This window comes from Octopus sinensis, linkage group LG5 (assembly GCF_006345805.1).
Source record: "Octopus sinensis linkage group LG5, ASM634580v1, whole genome shotgun sequence".
Lineage (NCBI taxonomy): Eukaryota > Metazoa > Mollusca > Cephalopoda > Octopoda > Octopodidae > Octopus > Octopus sinensis.
Genome location: NC_043001.1, coordinates 84269906 through 84286766, shown reverse-complemented (window position 1 = coordinate 84286766; position 16861 = coordinate 84269906). Strand labels below are relative to the sequence as shown.

The window sequence follows — 16861 nt, the reverse complement described above, 5'->3', positions numbered from 1 at the left end:
AGGTTTAATTTAACCCCTGGTTTAATTTAATTATCTTATGTAATTAAAGATACGCACAATGCTACGTAAATTAATTTCTTAATTAAGAGAAACTTATACATTTTCAAACGAGGGGTAAATAATTGTTTAATATTCAGTATGTTCTGCGAGAGAAAGGAAAACGTTTTACGTGAGAACCGAGGCCTCGTCTCAGGCTAGGAACACTGAGAGCTAAACATAAAGATGGTCAGCTACAACAGTACTTCTATTGAAGGTCATACCTGTTCTAGATTCGATACTTAAATCGGTTCGCCATCTGATTGGTTTATTTGTGTCGGTGCTTCCAAAATCCTCGGGAAAGATATTAAGCACAGGGTCAAAGGTGATCCGCATCACTAAAAAATAAAAGAAAGAGAAAAAGCACGAATGTTTCAATGCCATGCAAAATGTGGCTATTTGACATGTTAACAGCAGGAGTTAATTAAGTGAGAGAATGCCCGATGGGTGTTATATTATACTTACACAATTGTAATCTAAGAGCAATGATGTATGTGAGTAAGATAGAGAAAGGAATATTTGAGTGAAGTTTGTAGAGTGATAAGAAGTAAAAAGGAAATATAAAAGAGTTGGTGGAAAGGTGAATAGTTTTCGAAAAACAGAGAGAGAAGAGGGAGACACGGAAATATTATATGTAATACTTTCTTCACAGACGCCACAACATCGACGGCGGAATCACCATCACCACCATGGCTATCATCACCGCCATCACCACCACAATCATTACACTGTATACCAGCTCTAAATATAGAAGTATCATTGCATATTGCTGTCGTACAAAGCGACGCGAACGCCACACGAATGCTGACAGTATCACTGTGATTATGTTACATGACATCATTAATATTAATACAAATCACAATTATGGATTTTAATATCAAATTAATTAAATATCAACGTACTCTTCAGGGCAGGAAGGAAAGAAACCATAATACAAGGAACTTAAAAGGGAATATACCAGAAAAATTGGATCTAGGAGAGTTATGGTTAAATATCCGACATGACTCTCATCTCTTTCTCATTGGATCCTAGATTCAATTTTTCCCTTTGTATTATGGTCTCTTTCCTTCCTGTGCTGAGGAGTACGTTGATATTTAATTAATTTAATTCAATATTGAATTTCTATTATTATTATTATATCTTTGTACGAAACGATCCTCTGTTAGAATTAAACTTCTTACAAATTTTAACATCTCCTCCATTTTTAACAAAATCGATGGTATTTATGGAACTTCATTCTATAAATTCATCATACATTATATACAAGTACTACTTTCATATCTTCCCAAATTTACGTCTGTAAGTTCCCAGCAAAGTATGAAGAATCAACATTAGAAATATTTTTTGGAAACCTACAATTAAAGAACGAATCCACATTCAACCTTTATACACCTATATATATATCACTGTAAATTATACTTACTGTCATAAAGGCACCTGATAGATCTACCGTCCCATATTGTGTTTACTGGACACTGAAGGAGCACAAGTAAACCGATCCTGCATTGATAGAACTGTATAAGGGAGTTTAACTTCGGGTAGAAATAGTCTTTTATACAGGGAGTACATTGTGGGTTGTCTATCTCGCTGATGCATAGAGTGGTTTCTGGCAAAACGAAAGTGAAAGTACAATAAGTTGGATTATATTCATGTGTATATTTTACTATTGTTTTACTTCTTTCAGTCATTAGACTGCGTCCATGCTGGGAAATAAATAAATACATACGTTTATAAATATAAATACAAATGCATACATATATATATATGTGTGTGGGGGGGTGTATGTATATATATATAAGCACATGTATATATATATATATATATATATATAAATAATATATATATTTGCATATACGTACATATATGTACATACATACATATACTTGTATATATATATGCATATATGGGTACATGACGTCACAAAACGTAAACAACATGAAATACGGAAACAAACTTAGGTACGCAAACAACGAGAGAAACAAGACAGGTAACATAAAGAACGACCCTTCATCAGTTGCCGGTTCTTCATCTACTCCTCCTTCCGAGCATTGAATGACAATATGAGATCACCCACAAAAGCCAAAATACAATTTGGGATTTTGCGGGGTGGGGTCAAATTTGGTAACAAAAACAGGACAGTGGAGACATACAAGAAAACCGAACGTAAACAAACATGCAGGGTTGTTAGACCAGATGACGTAAAGCAGCGGACGCTGGAGGAATATTGTCTTTGACAAGAGAAAAGATAGAAGAGGAGACAGATAAGAATGCGTGCAGTCTGCACGAAACCACTGAAGGAAAAGAAAGATGATTATATGACGAAAAGAAAGATGGACGATGATCACATGCAAGCAACCAGAGAGAGTAAAGGAGAGAGACAGACAGATAGAAAACAGTGAAGGGGAGAAAAATTAGAGATAGGATAAGAAAACGAAAAGGGGAAGAGAGAACAGTAAAGAGTCAAAAATATATTATGATAAACTTACTGGGAGAGGGATGCGTGGAGTTCAAACAAATAATAGTACAAATAACATATATGTATGTATATATATATATAATATATATATATATATATATATATGCATTTATATATATGCATTTATATATACATATATGTACTTATATATATATATATATATATATATATATATATATATATATATATATATATATACATACGCATTTATATGTATACATTTAAATACATAAATATATGCTCATATATGCATGCGTGTATATATATATACGTACACGTTGAAATACACATAAACACATACACACACAGAAACAAGGAGAGAAAGAGAGAGAGAGCGAAACAGAAGATAGATAGATAGAGAGAGAGAGAGAAATGGATAGATAGATAGATAGATAGATAGATAGATAGATAGATAGATAGATAGATAGATAGATAGATAGATAGATAGATAGATAGATAGATAGATAGATAGATAGATAGACAGAGAGACAGATAGATAGATAGATATAAGAGTAATTATGTATTTCAAAAATAATGCTGTAATGTTTATATCGTTATCAATTCTGATGCGCTGTGCATTAAATACATATCTATTTAACGACAAATCGTCCAAGAATGTGTTAACGTATTCACATACTTATATACACAACAAACAACTGAACATTTGAAATGCTTATTTTATTGGGTTGTACAACACACACACACACATACATATACACATATACATAGATACGTACATATATACATACATACATACATACATACATGTATATATATAATCATATATATATATATATATATATATTCTGCGTTCGCAATACTTGTTTTCGTTCGGCGTCAACAGCCCTTCTTATCTTGTTTTTCCTTGTCCTGTCTTTTACTGTTTATATTTTGTACTGTCGTTACTGTCCTGTTGTTTTACCATTTTTTTTACCATTTTTTATCCCTCTGCGAAAAGATCTCAGAATTTTAATTGATTTGCTTTTCGCAGGAAGGAAAGTTTCTTGTCGAAGATACGTCTCGCTTTTATCCTTCGAAACGTAGATTAGATGAAACCATAGCGACTGAAGAAGGGTTTTTTTCTTTGTGTTAATTGTCCTGTACTCTATCTTGAGTTCCTTTGGTTTGTGTCTATGTTTTCGTTTCTCATTGTGTTCGACGTCCCTTTGGTGTCCTGTACTCATATATGCGTGTATATGTACATGTAGAGGTAGGTACGTACATATATGTTTATATATATGCATATGTTTTATTTCATTTTATATATATATATATATATATATATAAATTCAAAATGAGGGTGAAAAATTGGATATTAATTTGCTTAACATCAATTTATAACCAGTGGTCTAGCATATTAAAATCTGAAGGTTCAGAAAAAATTGTATTACATACATATGAGAGGGATGACCTCTATGTGGATAATCCTTATATTAGAAGTAGATCCGCTATGGTTTTACCACTAAGAAATGTTCTCAAGAAAATTTTCTTGAGAACATTTCTTAGCGGTAAGACCATAGCGGATCTACTTCTAGAATAACGGTTGTCCACAAAGTGGTCATCTCTCTCATATGTATGTATATATAATATATATATATATATATATATATATATATATATATATATATATATATATATATATATATATATATATATATCAGTCAGCAGCTCATATATCCGAAAAATGGGAAAACTAAAACATTAATTTATGCAGTAGTATATTTAGAAGGTTGTTTGTTATGGCCGGCCACAGAGTAACCATTGGTTCCGCAACAAGAAAGCACTTAGCTGTATAGGCAATTTGTCAGAGAGAGGTCATTTGAGTCTGAAGTGTGTTCTATACGGCTAAGCACCCTGTGGTTGCGAAGCCAATTGTCACAGTAAATAGTTTTATATATGTATATATATATATATTATATATATATACATACATACATATACATATGTTTACATGCATACATAATACATATATACTTACACACACACACACACACACCACGCACACACACACACACACCACACACCACACACACACACACATATATATATATATATATATATATATATATATTATATATATATATATATATAATTTTACGTAAATTTTATATAGGTGCATATTATTTCATGGTTAGAGTTTGTTGGAATTGCGATGATAAGATGGTGCACTTTCTGAACCAGGCAGGATGTTGGCTTTTTGAGCAAGGTACTGCATTTCATGTTGGTCCAGCCTACTCAGTTGAAAATGAGTACCGACCCCGTACTGAGCCAAAATTGGGAAACCCGAAAGTGTATTTATGGCTACAGTCAATTATACAAGCATTTAAATAATTGGTATACACATAGTATACTGTACCATATTATAATCCTTTGTGAGTGACGGTTATGCATATTCTAATGCTTACATATTTGTGCGTGTGTATTTGTTTGTGGGTGTTTCTCTAATCTATATCAGCAGAATATGTAAATATCATTGCGATAACTGAAAACCCGTTGCTTTTGAAAATATATACCATGTCCTCTTTGTTCTGTACCGAGTTGCACAATCAACATCTTTGTCCTCCACGCCGTTAGCTGTGCAACGAACCATGGAGCAACTCTTTGCAGACCTGTAACCAACGACTCTATTGTTCGCCAAATGTGAAATAGAATTAAATTTTAAAAATTTTCAAGTTCTCTAATTATTTGTTCAGGTTTTTACTTTCTTACCAAGACGTTCTTGTTTAGCTACACAACAGGCATTTGTACAAAACGTACCAGTGCATCTATACAAACACACACACACGCACACACACACACATACACATATATATATATATATATATAATATATATATATATATATATATATATACGTACGTAGACAGATAGATAGACAGATCGAAAAATAGATATACATATACATACACACACACATATATACATATACATATGTATATATATATATATATAATATATATATATATATATATATATATATATATGTGTGTGTGTACAAATATTTATAAATGAACTGGTACCTCATATATATATACATATGTGTGTATATACATATATATGTGTAGATGGGTGTGTATATATATACACATATATATACATACATATATCATACATAATACATATATATATACACAAATGTATGTATGTATACATATATGTGTGTATATGTATATGTATATATACATGTATGTGTGAATAAACGTGTTTGTGTCGATGGGATAGTCTGTCTTTGGTCGTACTTGTACGTGTGGGTGTATGCGTTTGTGCCTGTGTGGTCTTTCAGTAGAACCAAATGAAGAACCAACTGAAGAAGCTGTTAAATGTTCATGAAAAGCAAATGTGTTACCAATCAACAACTTGATCAGGAAGTGGTGATAAGAGCCGCTCTTATCTTCTTTCTTTCCGAAGAACCCTAAAATGTTTATTAATATATGTGCATCTACGATTGCAGACATATGAAAGTGAAAGAATGTATAACTGTGTATATATATATATATATATATATATATATATAAATACCGTTGCATATAACAATTATAATATATATATATACGAACATGGTACAGGCGTAGCTGTGTGGTAAGAAGCTTCGTCCTAAACTACATGTTTCTGAGTTCAGCCCCACTGCATGACATCGGGCCGACCAAAGCCTTCTCAGTGGATTTCATAGACGGAAACTGAAAGACCCGTCATCAATATGCATAAATGTATGCGTGTTTCTTTGTATCTCTGTTTGTGTTTCCCCCCACCCGCCACCGCTTGACAACTGGTGTTGGTTTATTTAGGTCGCTCTAACTTTGCGGTTCGGCAAAAGACTGATAGTATAAAAATATAAAAATAAGTAGTGGGGTCAAGTCATTCAACTCAAAATTCTTCAAGGCGATGCCCCAGTATGGCCGCAGTCTAATGACTAAAACAAGCAAAAGAGAAAAGATATAAGCTTAAATGGCAGCCGCTGTAATATCTATTCTCAGGGAAAATTCTCAAAGAGGCTTTTGTGCTAAAGACACAGAGCTTTGTTCAGAAAGTCAGTGGATTACAAGTCATTGTGTTTCGACCTGATTTGGTCTCCTCAGTAACGAATACCCCGAACGTTATGAGTGAAGCCTAAAATGTGTGTTCCGATAAAGAAATCAATTAACAAAACAAATCTGAACAAAACACTGTGTGTCTCTGAAACGAGATCTTACAGCTAGCGCTGTTCCATTTTTGTATAATGTTATAACATGATGTTGTTATACATACATCAGAATTTTGATCTAAGACTATTTCAATGCGTCTATTATTTTTATTCTAGCTTGGTTAACTTTCACACAAGATCAGTAGATGCTCTATTTACTGATTTCTAATACATGTACAGGTATTTTTCAACCTGACTCAGAACATCGAGGTTACTCGTCATCGAGGAGACTGAATCAGATCGAAACATTGTGTCTAGTAATCCACTTGTATTCTAAACCAAGCATTGTGCATTTAATGCAAAGTTTCTTGTAGATTTTTTCTAAAACAAAATATTAATGCTAGAGCCGCTCCATGCTTGTATACCCATAAATGTTATACACACTCGTATTTTGATCTAAGGCATTTTCAGGTGTGTATATAAAAGTAACAGATATAATACGTTAATAATAACATGATGAGCATATTTATATACTGCAACACAAAGAATTTCGATAGAAGCTTGCCGTGAAGATTTCTAAAATAGAAAGACAACGGAGATGATATAATTGTTAGCGATAGGAAGCAAACCTATACAATGTTGTGGAGGTCAGCTTTCCAGAATGTACAAACCCTTCATTTAAATATTTAAGAAACAAAAAAGGACTGAGATTTGCAATACATGTGTTTCGTTACACAGGTGTTTATGTTTCAATTGACCAGACCTATACTAAACCACTATTTTTCCTTATAGATTATTGATTTCAATTTTGATAATTTTGAGCTAAAGTTCAACCACAAAGACCTCAGAAAGCTGTGGAAAGCTTTGCCTTGGCTTAACAATAATAATGAAACTGAACTCGTGACGTCGTTCATCTATATGGAAGTTAAACATGACATAACTTTGATATGTAACATAAATACTCTACCGTTTGGGTTGACTGCTTTCATCTTTGGTAAATTAGAAGTCACAGGAACAAAAGTACCATTTACTGGAAGATATAACATTTATATAAATATAGTATATGTTAGTTTACGGCTAGGTAAATATTTTCTTTAAACAATAAAGAGACAATTAATTCTATGTAATATTCTCGTTTAAGTTTGCTCTATAGTGATTTCAAGGTTTTAAAACCACGAGAGAATATATTTGTCCAAAAATCGGAGACTAATAGAGTGAAATTATATCGGATGTTATTAAGCGTCGATTTAGTAGGAAGGTATACAAGCATAGTTTTGGTTTCACTTAAGCTGAATATCTAAAAGTCCAAATCTTTAATTGTTGGTCTTACATATTATGTTCAGGAATTATAATGCCAGTGTTATACTACAATTAGTATAAACATGTGTGTATATGCGGACGTGTGTGTATATATATATATATATATATATATATGTGTGTGTGTGTGTGTGTGTGTGTGTGTGTATGTGTGTGTTGTGTGTGTGTGTGTGTGTGTGTGTGTGTGTGTATGTGTGTGTGTGTATGTGTGTGTGTGTGTGTGTGTGTGGTGTGTGTGTGTGTGTGCGTGTGTGTGTGTTTGTGCCTGTGTTTGTCCTCCACCGTCGCTTCACAATCGCTGTAGGTGTGTTTACGCCTCCGTAATTTTGCAGTTTTGCAAAATAGGCCGATACAGTGGAGTCGATTCAAGGTGGTGGCTCATCATGGCCACACTCTAATGATTGAAACAAGTAAAAGATAAAGATATATTCTTAAGTTTTACTGAATGGTGACTTCGATAATGTTTCTAATGCACATGTGCTTATAGATAAACTTTTTTATCTTTTAATGGATGAAATCAATTGCTAACACCCACCATTTGCCAGTAAACCGTTTGCTCCAGCCGGTAGCTGGAATCCACCATTTGTTCTGTTTAACTGACCCGGACGTTCTAAGAGATTCTGTGACCAGAGAGGATTAGCTGGAAATGTACGGAGAAAGAAAAGTAGGGTTTCATTACGAATTATATTTAATTTTAGCTATTTAACATTAAGTACATATTAATGATATTATCAAAGATATTAAGGTGACGAACCGGCAGAATCGTTAGCATACCGGGAAAATGCTTAGCGGCATTTCGTCCGTCTTTATATTCTGATTTCAAATTCCGCCAAGGTCAACTTTACTTTTCATCCTTTTGGGATCAAAAAACAGGTACAAATTGAACTCTGGGGTCAATATAATCGATATACCCCATCTCCTGAAATTGGTGGTCACGTGCCCAAATTTGAAATCGTTGTTGTCAGAGAGGTTTGGAAACGAAATGTCTACCATTAAACTGCCTCCCAGTTTTAGACTTTCTAATCAGGTCAATAAAAACGGGAAACAAGAGCGATAATGAATCAAACAATAATATTATATTGTCAAACATTATTTATTCTGAAGCGGAAAATAGATTTCTCTTCACCCCATATAATATATATATATATATTATATATATATATATATATATATATATATACATTGCTAATACGAGGCTGTCGTAAAAGCCTCCACATGGTGATCCGATGTGTAAGAAACGGCAAACGTCTTTCGTAAACAGAAAATGATCAAATACAAAAGGCAAAAGAATATTTTATAAGAGTTAACAATCCGAAATTTGCAGACAAACCTAAGCCAATAGATACAGAGATAGACAAAACAAAAGTATAATCAAAATACAAAATACAGAAGCAAAGCAACAGACACAAAACACATTCCCGTGTCAGTTTAACAATAAATTACAATTCTATCTGCATAGATTATTAGGAAGAAAAAGGAAAACAGAATGGTAAAATAAAATTAAGCGTTTAGAGATAATAATATGTATATATATGTATGTTGATGACTTACATTCATAAACACAGCTTCCCAATCTTCTGTTCCAAACTGTCTGAGTTGGACATTCTAACACGTAGAGGACACCGTAGTTGCAATGGTAGAACTGTTTGTTGGAGCCGAGTTTGGAATAGTAAGTGTACTTTATACACGGGCGACATTGTGGGTTTTTCACTCCGAATACACAGAACTGAGTGGCTTTAAAACAAAAGAAAACATTCGAGTGAAATATATATATATATATATATATTATATATATATATATATATATATATATATATATATATATTCTGTAAATAATAATAATAGTATTTTATATACTTAAGGCTTGTAGCGATCAAAGCGCATTGACTAATGAAAAAGGGGGGAAGCGGCTGACCTCCCCTGTTCGTGTATCATATAGATAGTTAGAGGCGATGGCCTCTTGGAGCTAATCAACGGCAGCTTTCGTCTTATATTTATGGACTGCCATATTAGCTTGGCGATAACTTAATTTCCTGTACCGCTTTATAGAGACTTAGAAATATATTATATATATATATATTATATATATATATATATATATATATATATATATATATATATATATATATATATATATATAAATGCAAAGTTCAGGTCAGCTAAATATATCTGTGATATATTTCAACTGTTAAAACGCAAATTCACCGCAGTTACCGTAGAGAAAATTTTCAGTTATGGTAAAAAGATATAAAAACACCATATCTGTTCAGTGTCACCATCTATCAGGATTCCCAGACAATAATGTGTCTGCGCCAGTAGACCGTCAGGTAATGGAAATTAACGAGATATTAGCGCCAAGCAGTGTTTAGGCATAAGGAAAGTTTAGGTGAGTTAAAATGTTTGACACATTTCAACTGCTAAACTGCAAATACTCTGCAGTTACTGTTGTGGCTGTCTGCTCTCGCGTTCTCTCTCTCTCTCTCTCTCTCCTCTCTCTCTCTCTCTCTCTCTCTCCTCCTCTCTCTCTCTCTCTCTCTCTCTCTCTCTCTTCTCATTACGTGTGTTACACTTAATTTTAGTTCTTTCGTCAGTTGAACAACCATCAACTGTAACTGAATATAAACTACAACATAATAATAACAAACGTTATCTTACTATTAACATCGATCGTTTCTCTATTTGTGAGAATTCCCAGAAGCGAAGGTATTGATGGCGTCACTGGAATAAATCCTGGAAAACATAAAGAAATTCATAAATAACAGCAGAAATATCAATAAAGTTATGTAATAAAAAAACTAACATTGTGTAATCGATAGATATATAATAGTTTCCAATTATGACAACAGGCCAGCAGTTTTGAGGTAAGGAGTAAATCGATTACACAGATACCAGTGTTCAACTGGAACTTAGTTTATCGACCCCAAACGGATAAAAAGCAAAGTCGTCCGCGGTGGAATTTGAACTGACTCAAAACATACAGACGGACGAAATGCCTCAAAGCAATTTGACCGGCGTGTTAACGGTTCTTATTTCTTTATTGCCCTCAAGTGGCTAAACATAGAGGGGACAAACAAGGACAGACAAAGGTATTAAGTCGATTACATCGACCACAGTGCGTAACCGGTACTTAATTTATCGACCCCGAAAGGATGAAAGGCAATGTCGACCTCGGCGGAATTTGAACTCAGAACGTAACGGCAGATGAAATACCTATTTTTTTACTGCCTACAAGGGGCTATACACAGAGGGGACAAACAAGGACAGAGAAACGGATTAAGTCGATTATACCTATTTTTTTATTACCCACAAGGGGCTTAACACAGGGAGGACAAACAAAGACAGACAAACGTATTAAGTCGATTATATTGATCCAGTGCGTAACTGGTCCTTAATTTATCGACCCCGAAAGGATGAAAAGCAAAGTTGACCTCGGCGAAATTTGAACTCAGAACGTAACGGCAGACGAAATACTGCTAAGCATTTCGCCCGGCGTGCTAACGTTTCTGCCAGCTCACCGCCCTAATAGATTGATATATTAATTAATAATTTTATTGGCAAGGGCTGACTTTACGTCTTTTTTTTTTTTCCCTGAGAACAAATCCGGGCGGTTACCGCAACGCAATTTATCCGACACTCACCGTAATTCACAGTTTTGGACAACAATTAACAAGGTTTATTATGTTTTACAATTCATTAGGATAACGAAATGAAACACAGCACACCAGTAATTTAATGTTCGGTGTCGCTGCCAAAACAATGAGCTAAAAATGTAAATCAGCCTTTCTACTTTATTTTAACCTCTAATATTAGTAGTTATATAAACAATATGTTAGTGGATTTTTAAAGGTGATACATAACCCCATAACCCCTAAGAAACTTTTGTGTAGATGTTCTCTAGTTTTTCTGTTTTCAACTTCATTGCCCCGACAAATCCTTTACAATTTTTGTAGCACAGTGTAGAGTAATAAATCTATAGATATACTATGTATTACATAACATCAAGGAAATAATAAATCTCAAATGAAAAGCTAAACTACAGATCCGATACTTAATACTATAGCAACTTTCACAACAAACAAGAAAAGAAAACATTAATAATAATTAGGCAGTGGTTCTCATGGCAGGAAGTCAGTCGGCAAGAAAGGGAAACAACTGAAAGAAGATACTAATAATAATAATAATAATAATAATAATAATAATAATAATAATAATAATTGCTACCTAACTCAGATACCAGGAAACCCAAAAATGGCAGAAATTCAAAAGATAGTGCTCATGGAACTGCTCATATCCTACGCAAAATACTTTCTATGTAATCTCAAGGTTTAAAACAAACATAATTTTCGGTTTTTAAAAAAATATTTTTTTTTTAGACATTCATTAGTACAACACCAAAAACTCCCCCCCAAAAAAAAATATATGGCACACTAGGCATAACAACATGAACTTCCAACCTGTTGTCTCTTGAGGTCTCTGGGTGAGACTTGGAGCCAACTTGTACAAATATAAAGCAAAAGTCAAACATAGAATAATAATAATAATAATAATAATAATAATAATAATAATAATAATAATAATAATAATAATAATAATAATAATATTAATAATAATAATAATAATAATAATAATAATAATAATAATAATAATAATAATAATTGTGCCTGGTGTACCTTTATCAGACGGGTAGTCATGATGGGTATATTGGGCTTCGTATATTTTACCCCAGTGTCACTTTGATGGCATGCACTGCTTTCTCACTCAATAATAATAATACACAAGGGACCTCTGCATGATGGCTTAAGCTGTGGAAAATATCGGACAAAGCACCTCCAAATTACAGTCATACACGCACTAGATGCTCAGGACTTGAATAGATTTAACTTTAAGTCTTCTCTATCAGAAACAGCTTGTAGCGTCCTAATAGCACCGGCTTAAAAACCGCCCGAGTATTAACAAATAAACTTTTTCGCGGGATTTCAACATGCTACTAACAACAGCAGTCCGATATTTCAATAATGACTGCAGTGTCATAAACAAGGAAAGGGCACAGTGGATCACGTAGTCCGAGACCTCAACACTTCCAAAAGAGAACACGAAGAGAAGTGTTCAGTGCCTTAAAGAATTTGGTCATTGTGGGGAGTTGGCTTCATGCTAAGACTAAGGCTCAAAAAAATACGAAACTTTAGGAATTGACGTTAAAACAAGAACGAGTAAATGAGAATCAATAATATATACTTAACCATTATTCTTTCTAGATGAAGGTTCAGTTGTGGTTCCTCCGCGAGTCAGATCTATTGGCGGTTTCAAAGTCGACATTCTTCTATTTCCTGTACCATTTGTAACTTCACCAGTACCAACACTGCCAGCAGTACCTTTCCCAGTAACTTGTCCGCCACCACCACCACTACCACCACTGCCACCGCCGCCACCACCACCTGCACCGCCGCCGCTACTGGTACCGCCACCGCTACCGGGTCTTTGCTTTCCACCTGCAACTCCTCCACCTGTAACACTTCCTGTACCCTGGCTACCGTCTGTACCACCTGTACCTTGACTGCCACCTGTACCTTGGCTGCTACCTGTACCTTGGCTGCCACCTGTAACACCTCCGGTACCCTGATTACCGCCTGTTTGGTCTCCTGTACCAGGAGACTGGCCACCACCTGTAACTCCTCCTGTCCCCTGGCTACCACCTGATTCTCCTCCAGTACCCTGCCTATCTCCCGTACCGCCTCCTGTGCCTTGGCTACTGCTTGCAACTCCCCCACTACCCTGACTACTGCCTGTCTTACCTCCTGTTCCCTGGCTTCCAGGTGTTCCTCCTCCAGTACCCTGGCTACCACTTGCAACACCCCCTGTACTCTGGCTACTTCCTGTTCCTCCTCCAGCCCCCTGGTTACCACTTATTCCTCCTCCAGTTCCCTGGTTACCACCTGTTCCTCCTCCTGTGCCCTGTTTACCACCTGTTCCTCCTCCTGTACTCTGGCTACCACTTGCAACACCCCCTGTACCCTGGCTACTACCTGTTCCTCCTCCAGCCCCCTGGTTACCACTTATTCCTCCTCCAGTCCCCTGGTTACTACCAATTCCTCCACCTGTGCCCTGGTTACCACCTGTTCCACCTCCTGTACTTTGGCTACCACTTGCAATACCTCCTGTACCCTGGATGCTACCCGTTCCACCTCCTGTTCCTTGATTGCCACCTATTCCTCCTATAGTACCCTGGTTACCACCTGCGCCTCCTCCTGAAACCTGGTTACCATTTGCAACACCTCCAGTTCCTTGGTTGCTACCTGTTCCCCCACCTGCACCCTGGTCACCACCAGTTTCTCCTCCACTACCCTGTTTACCATCTTTTCCTCCTCCTTTAGCCTGGTTACCATTTGCAACACCCCCAGTACCCTGGTTGCTACCTGTTCCACTCCCAGTACCTTGTTTACCACCCGCAACTCCTCCAGTGCCCTGGCTGCTGCCTGTTCCATCTTCTGTACCTTGGTTACCACTTGTTCCTCCTCCAGTAGCTTGGTTTCCACCCGTACCTCCTCCTGTACCCTGGTTGCCACTTGCATCACCTCCAGTACCCTGGCTGCTGCCTGTTCCACCTCCCGTACCCTGGTTAACACCAGTTCCTCCTGTACCTTGGTTTCCACTTGTTGCCCCTCCTGTTACTTGTTTACCACCTGTTGCACCTCCTGTATTCTTGCTTCCGCCTGTTACTCCACCTATACCCCCGCTACCACTTGTACCTCCTCCAGTACCCTGGCCACCACCTGCAACTTCTGTAGTACCCTGGTTACCACCTGTTCCTCCAGAAGTACCTTGGCTGCCACCTGCAACTTCTCCTGTACCCTGGCTACCACCTGTTCCTTCTCTTGAACCTTGGATCCCGCCTGTAACTCCTCCTGTTTCCTGGTTACCACCCGTACCTCCACCTGTACCTTGGTTACCACTCGCACCACCGCCTGTAACCTGGCCACCACCCGCACCTCCTCCTGTACCCTGGCTACCGCCTGCAACTCCTCCTGTGCCCTGGCTACCGCTTACTCCACCCTCTCCTCCTGTTCCCTGGCTACCACCTGTACCCGTTCCTGTACTCTCGACTCCACCCGTACCTCCTCCTGTAGCCTGGCTACCACCCGCACCTCCTCCTATAATCTGACTGCCTTGTGTTCCGCCGGTTCCTCCTACAGTAGTCTCGCTACCGCCTGGAATTTGGCTGCCACCATGGCTACCACCCGTAGCGCCTCCCACACCCTGGCTACCACCCGTAGCTCCTCCTGCACCTTGGCTACCACCCGCAACTCCTCCTGTACCCTGGCTACCACCCGTAGCTCCTCCTGTACCCTGGCTACCACCCGTAGCTCCTCCTGCACCTTGGCTACCACCCGCAACTCCTCCTGTACCCTGGCTACCACCCCTAGCTCCTCCTGCACTCTGGCTACCACCCGTAGCTCCTCCTGTACCCTGGCTACCGCCTGTAACTCCTCCTTTGCCTTGGCTACCGCTTGCTCCTCCCTCTCCTCCCGTTCCCTGGCTACCGCCTGCAATTCCGCCTGGAATTTGGCTGCCACCCTCGCTACCACCCGTAGCTCCTCCTGTACCCTGGCTACTACCTGTAGCTCCTCCTGTACCCTGGTTACCACCCGTAGCTCCTCCTGCACCCTGGCTGCCACCCGTAGCTCCTGCTGTGCCCTGGCTACCACCCGTAGCTCCTCCTGTACCCTGGTTACCACCTGTAGTTCCTGTATCCTGGCTACCACCTGTAGTTCCTCCTGTACCCTGGCTACCACCCGTAGCTGCTCCTGTACCCTGGCTACCACCCGCACCTCCTCCTGTACCCTGGCTACTACCCGTAGCTCCTCCTGCACCCTGACTACCACCCGTAGCTCCTCCTGCACCCTGGCTACTACCCGTAGCTCCTCCAGCACCCTGACTACCACCCGTAGCTCCTCCTGCACCCTGGCTACCACCCGTAGCTCCTCCTGTACCCTGACTACCACCTGTAGCTCCTCCTGTACCCTGGCTACCACCCGTAACTCCTCCTGTACCCTGGCTACCACCCGTAGCTCCTCCTACACCCTGACTACCACCCGTAGCTCCTCCTGCACCCTGGCTACCACCCGTAGCTCCTCCTGTACCCTGGTTACCACCTGTAGCTCCTCCTGTACCCTGGCTACCACCTGTAGTTTCTCCTGTACCCTGGCTACCACCCGTAGCTCCTCCTGTACCCTGGCTACCACCCGTAACACCTCCTGCACCCTGGCTACCACCCGTAGCGCCTCCTGCTCCCTGGTTACCACCTGTAGCTCCTCCTGTACCCTGGCTACCACCCGTAGCTCCTCCTGTACCCTGGCTACCACCCGTAGCTCCTCCTGTACCCTGGCTACCACCCGTAGCGCCTCCTGCACCCTGGTTACCACCTGTAGCTCCTCCTGTACCCTGGCTACCACCCGTAGCTCCTCCTGTACCCTGGCTACCACCCGTAGCTCTCCTCCTGTACCCTGGCTACCACCTGTAGTTCCTGTATCCTGGCTACCACCCGTAGCTCCTCCTGTACCCTGGCTACCACCCGTAGCTCCTCCTGCACCCTGGCTACCACCCGTAGCGCCTCCTGCACCCTGGTTACCACCTGTAGCTCCTCCTGTACCCTGGCTACCACCCGTAGCTCCTCCAGTACCCTGGCTACCACCCGTAGCTCCTCCTGCACCCTGTCTACCACCTGTAGTTCCTCCTGTACCCTGGCTACCACCCATAGCTCCTCCTGTACCCTGGCTACCACCCGTAGCTCCTCCTGCACCCTGGCTACCACCCGTAGCTCCTCCTGTACCCTGGCTACCACCCGTAGCTCCTCCTGTACCCTGGCTACCACCCGTAGCTTCTCCTGTACCCTGGCTACCACCCGTAGCTCCTCCT

General features: G+C 38.9%; 1 protein-coding gene across 50 annotated transcripts in view; it reads right to left on the bottom strand.

Annotated features, from left to right (window-relative positions):
- Positions 1–16861, bottom strand: part of LOC118763360 — a 95653-nt gene that overhangs the window by 40883 nt on the left and 37909 nt on the right. The window contains exons 12-22 of one of the 50 annotated variants that reach the window (XM_036502797.1): positions 15877–16128; positions 15394–15567; positions 13636–15132; positions 13546–13599; positions 13189–13509; positions 10604–10678; positions 9500–9682; positions 8484–8588; positions 7599–7661; positions 1460–1642; positions 261–374 (exon numbers count right to left, since the gene is read on the bottom strand). In XM_036502797.1, coding sequence (XP_036358690.1) covers positions 261–374; positions 1460–1642; positions 7599–7661; positions 8484–8588; positions 9500–9682; positions 10604–10678; positions 13189–13509; positions 13546–13599; positions 13636–15132; positions 15394–15567; positions 15877–16128 — 3021 coding nt within the window. The other 49 variants (XM_036502823.1, XM_036502811.1, XM_036502821.1 and 46 more) reach the window with 49 other exon arrangements.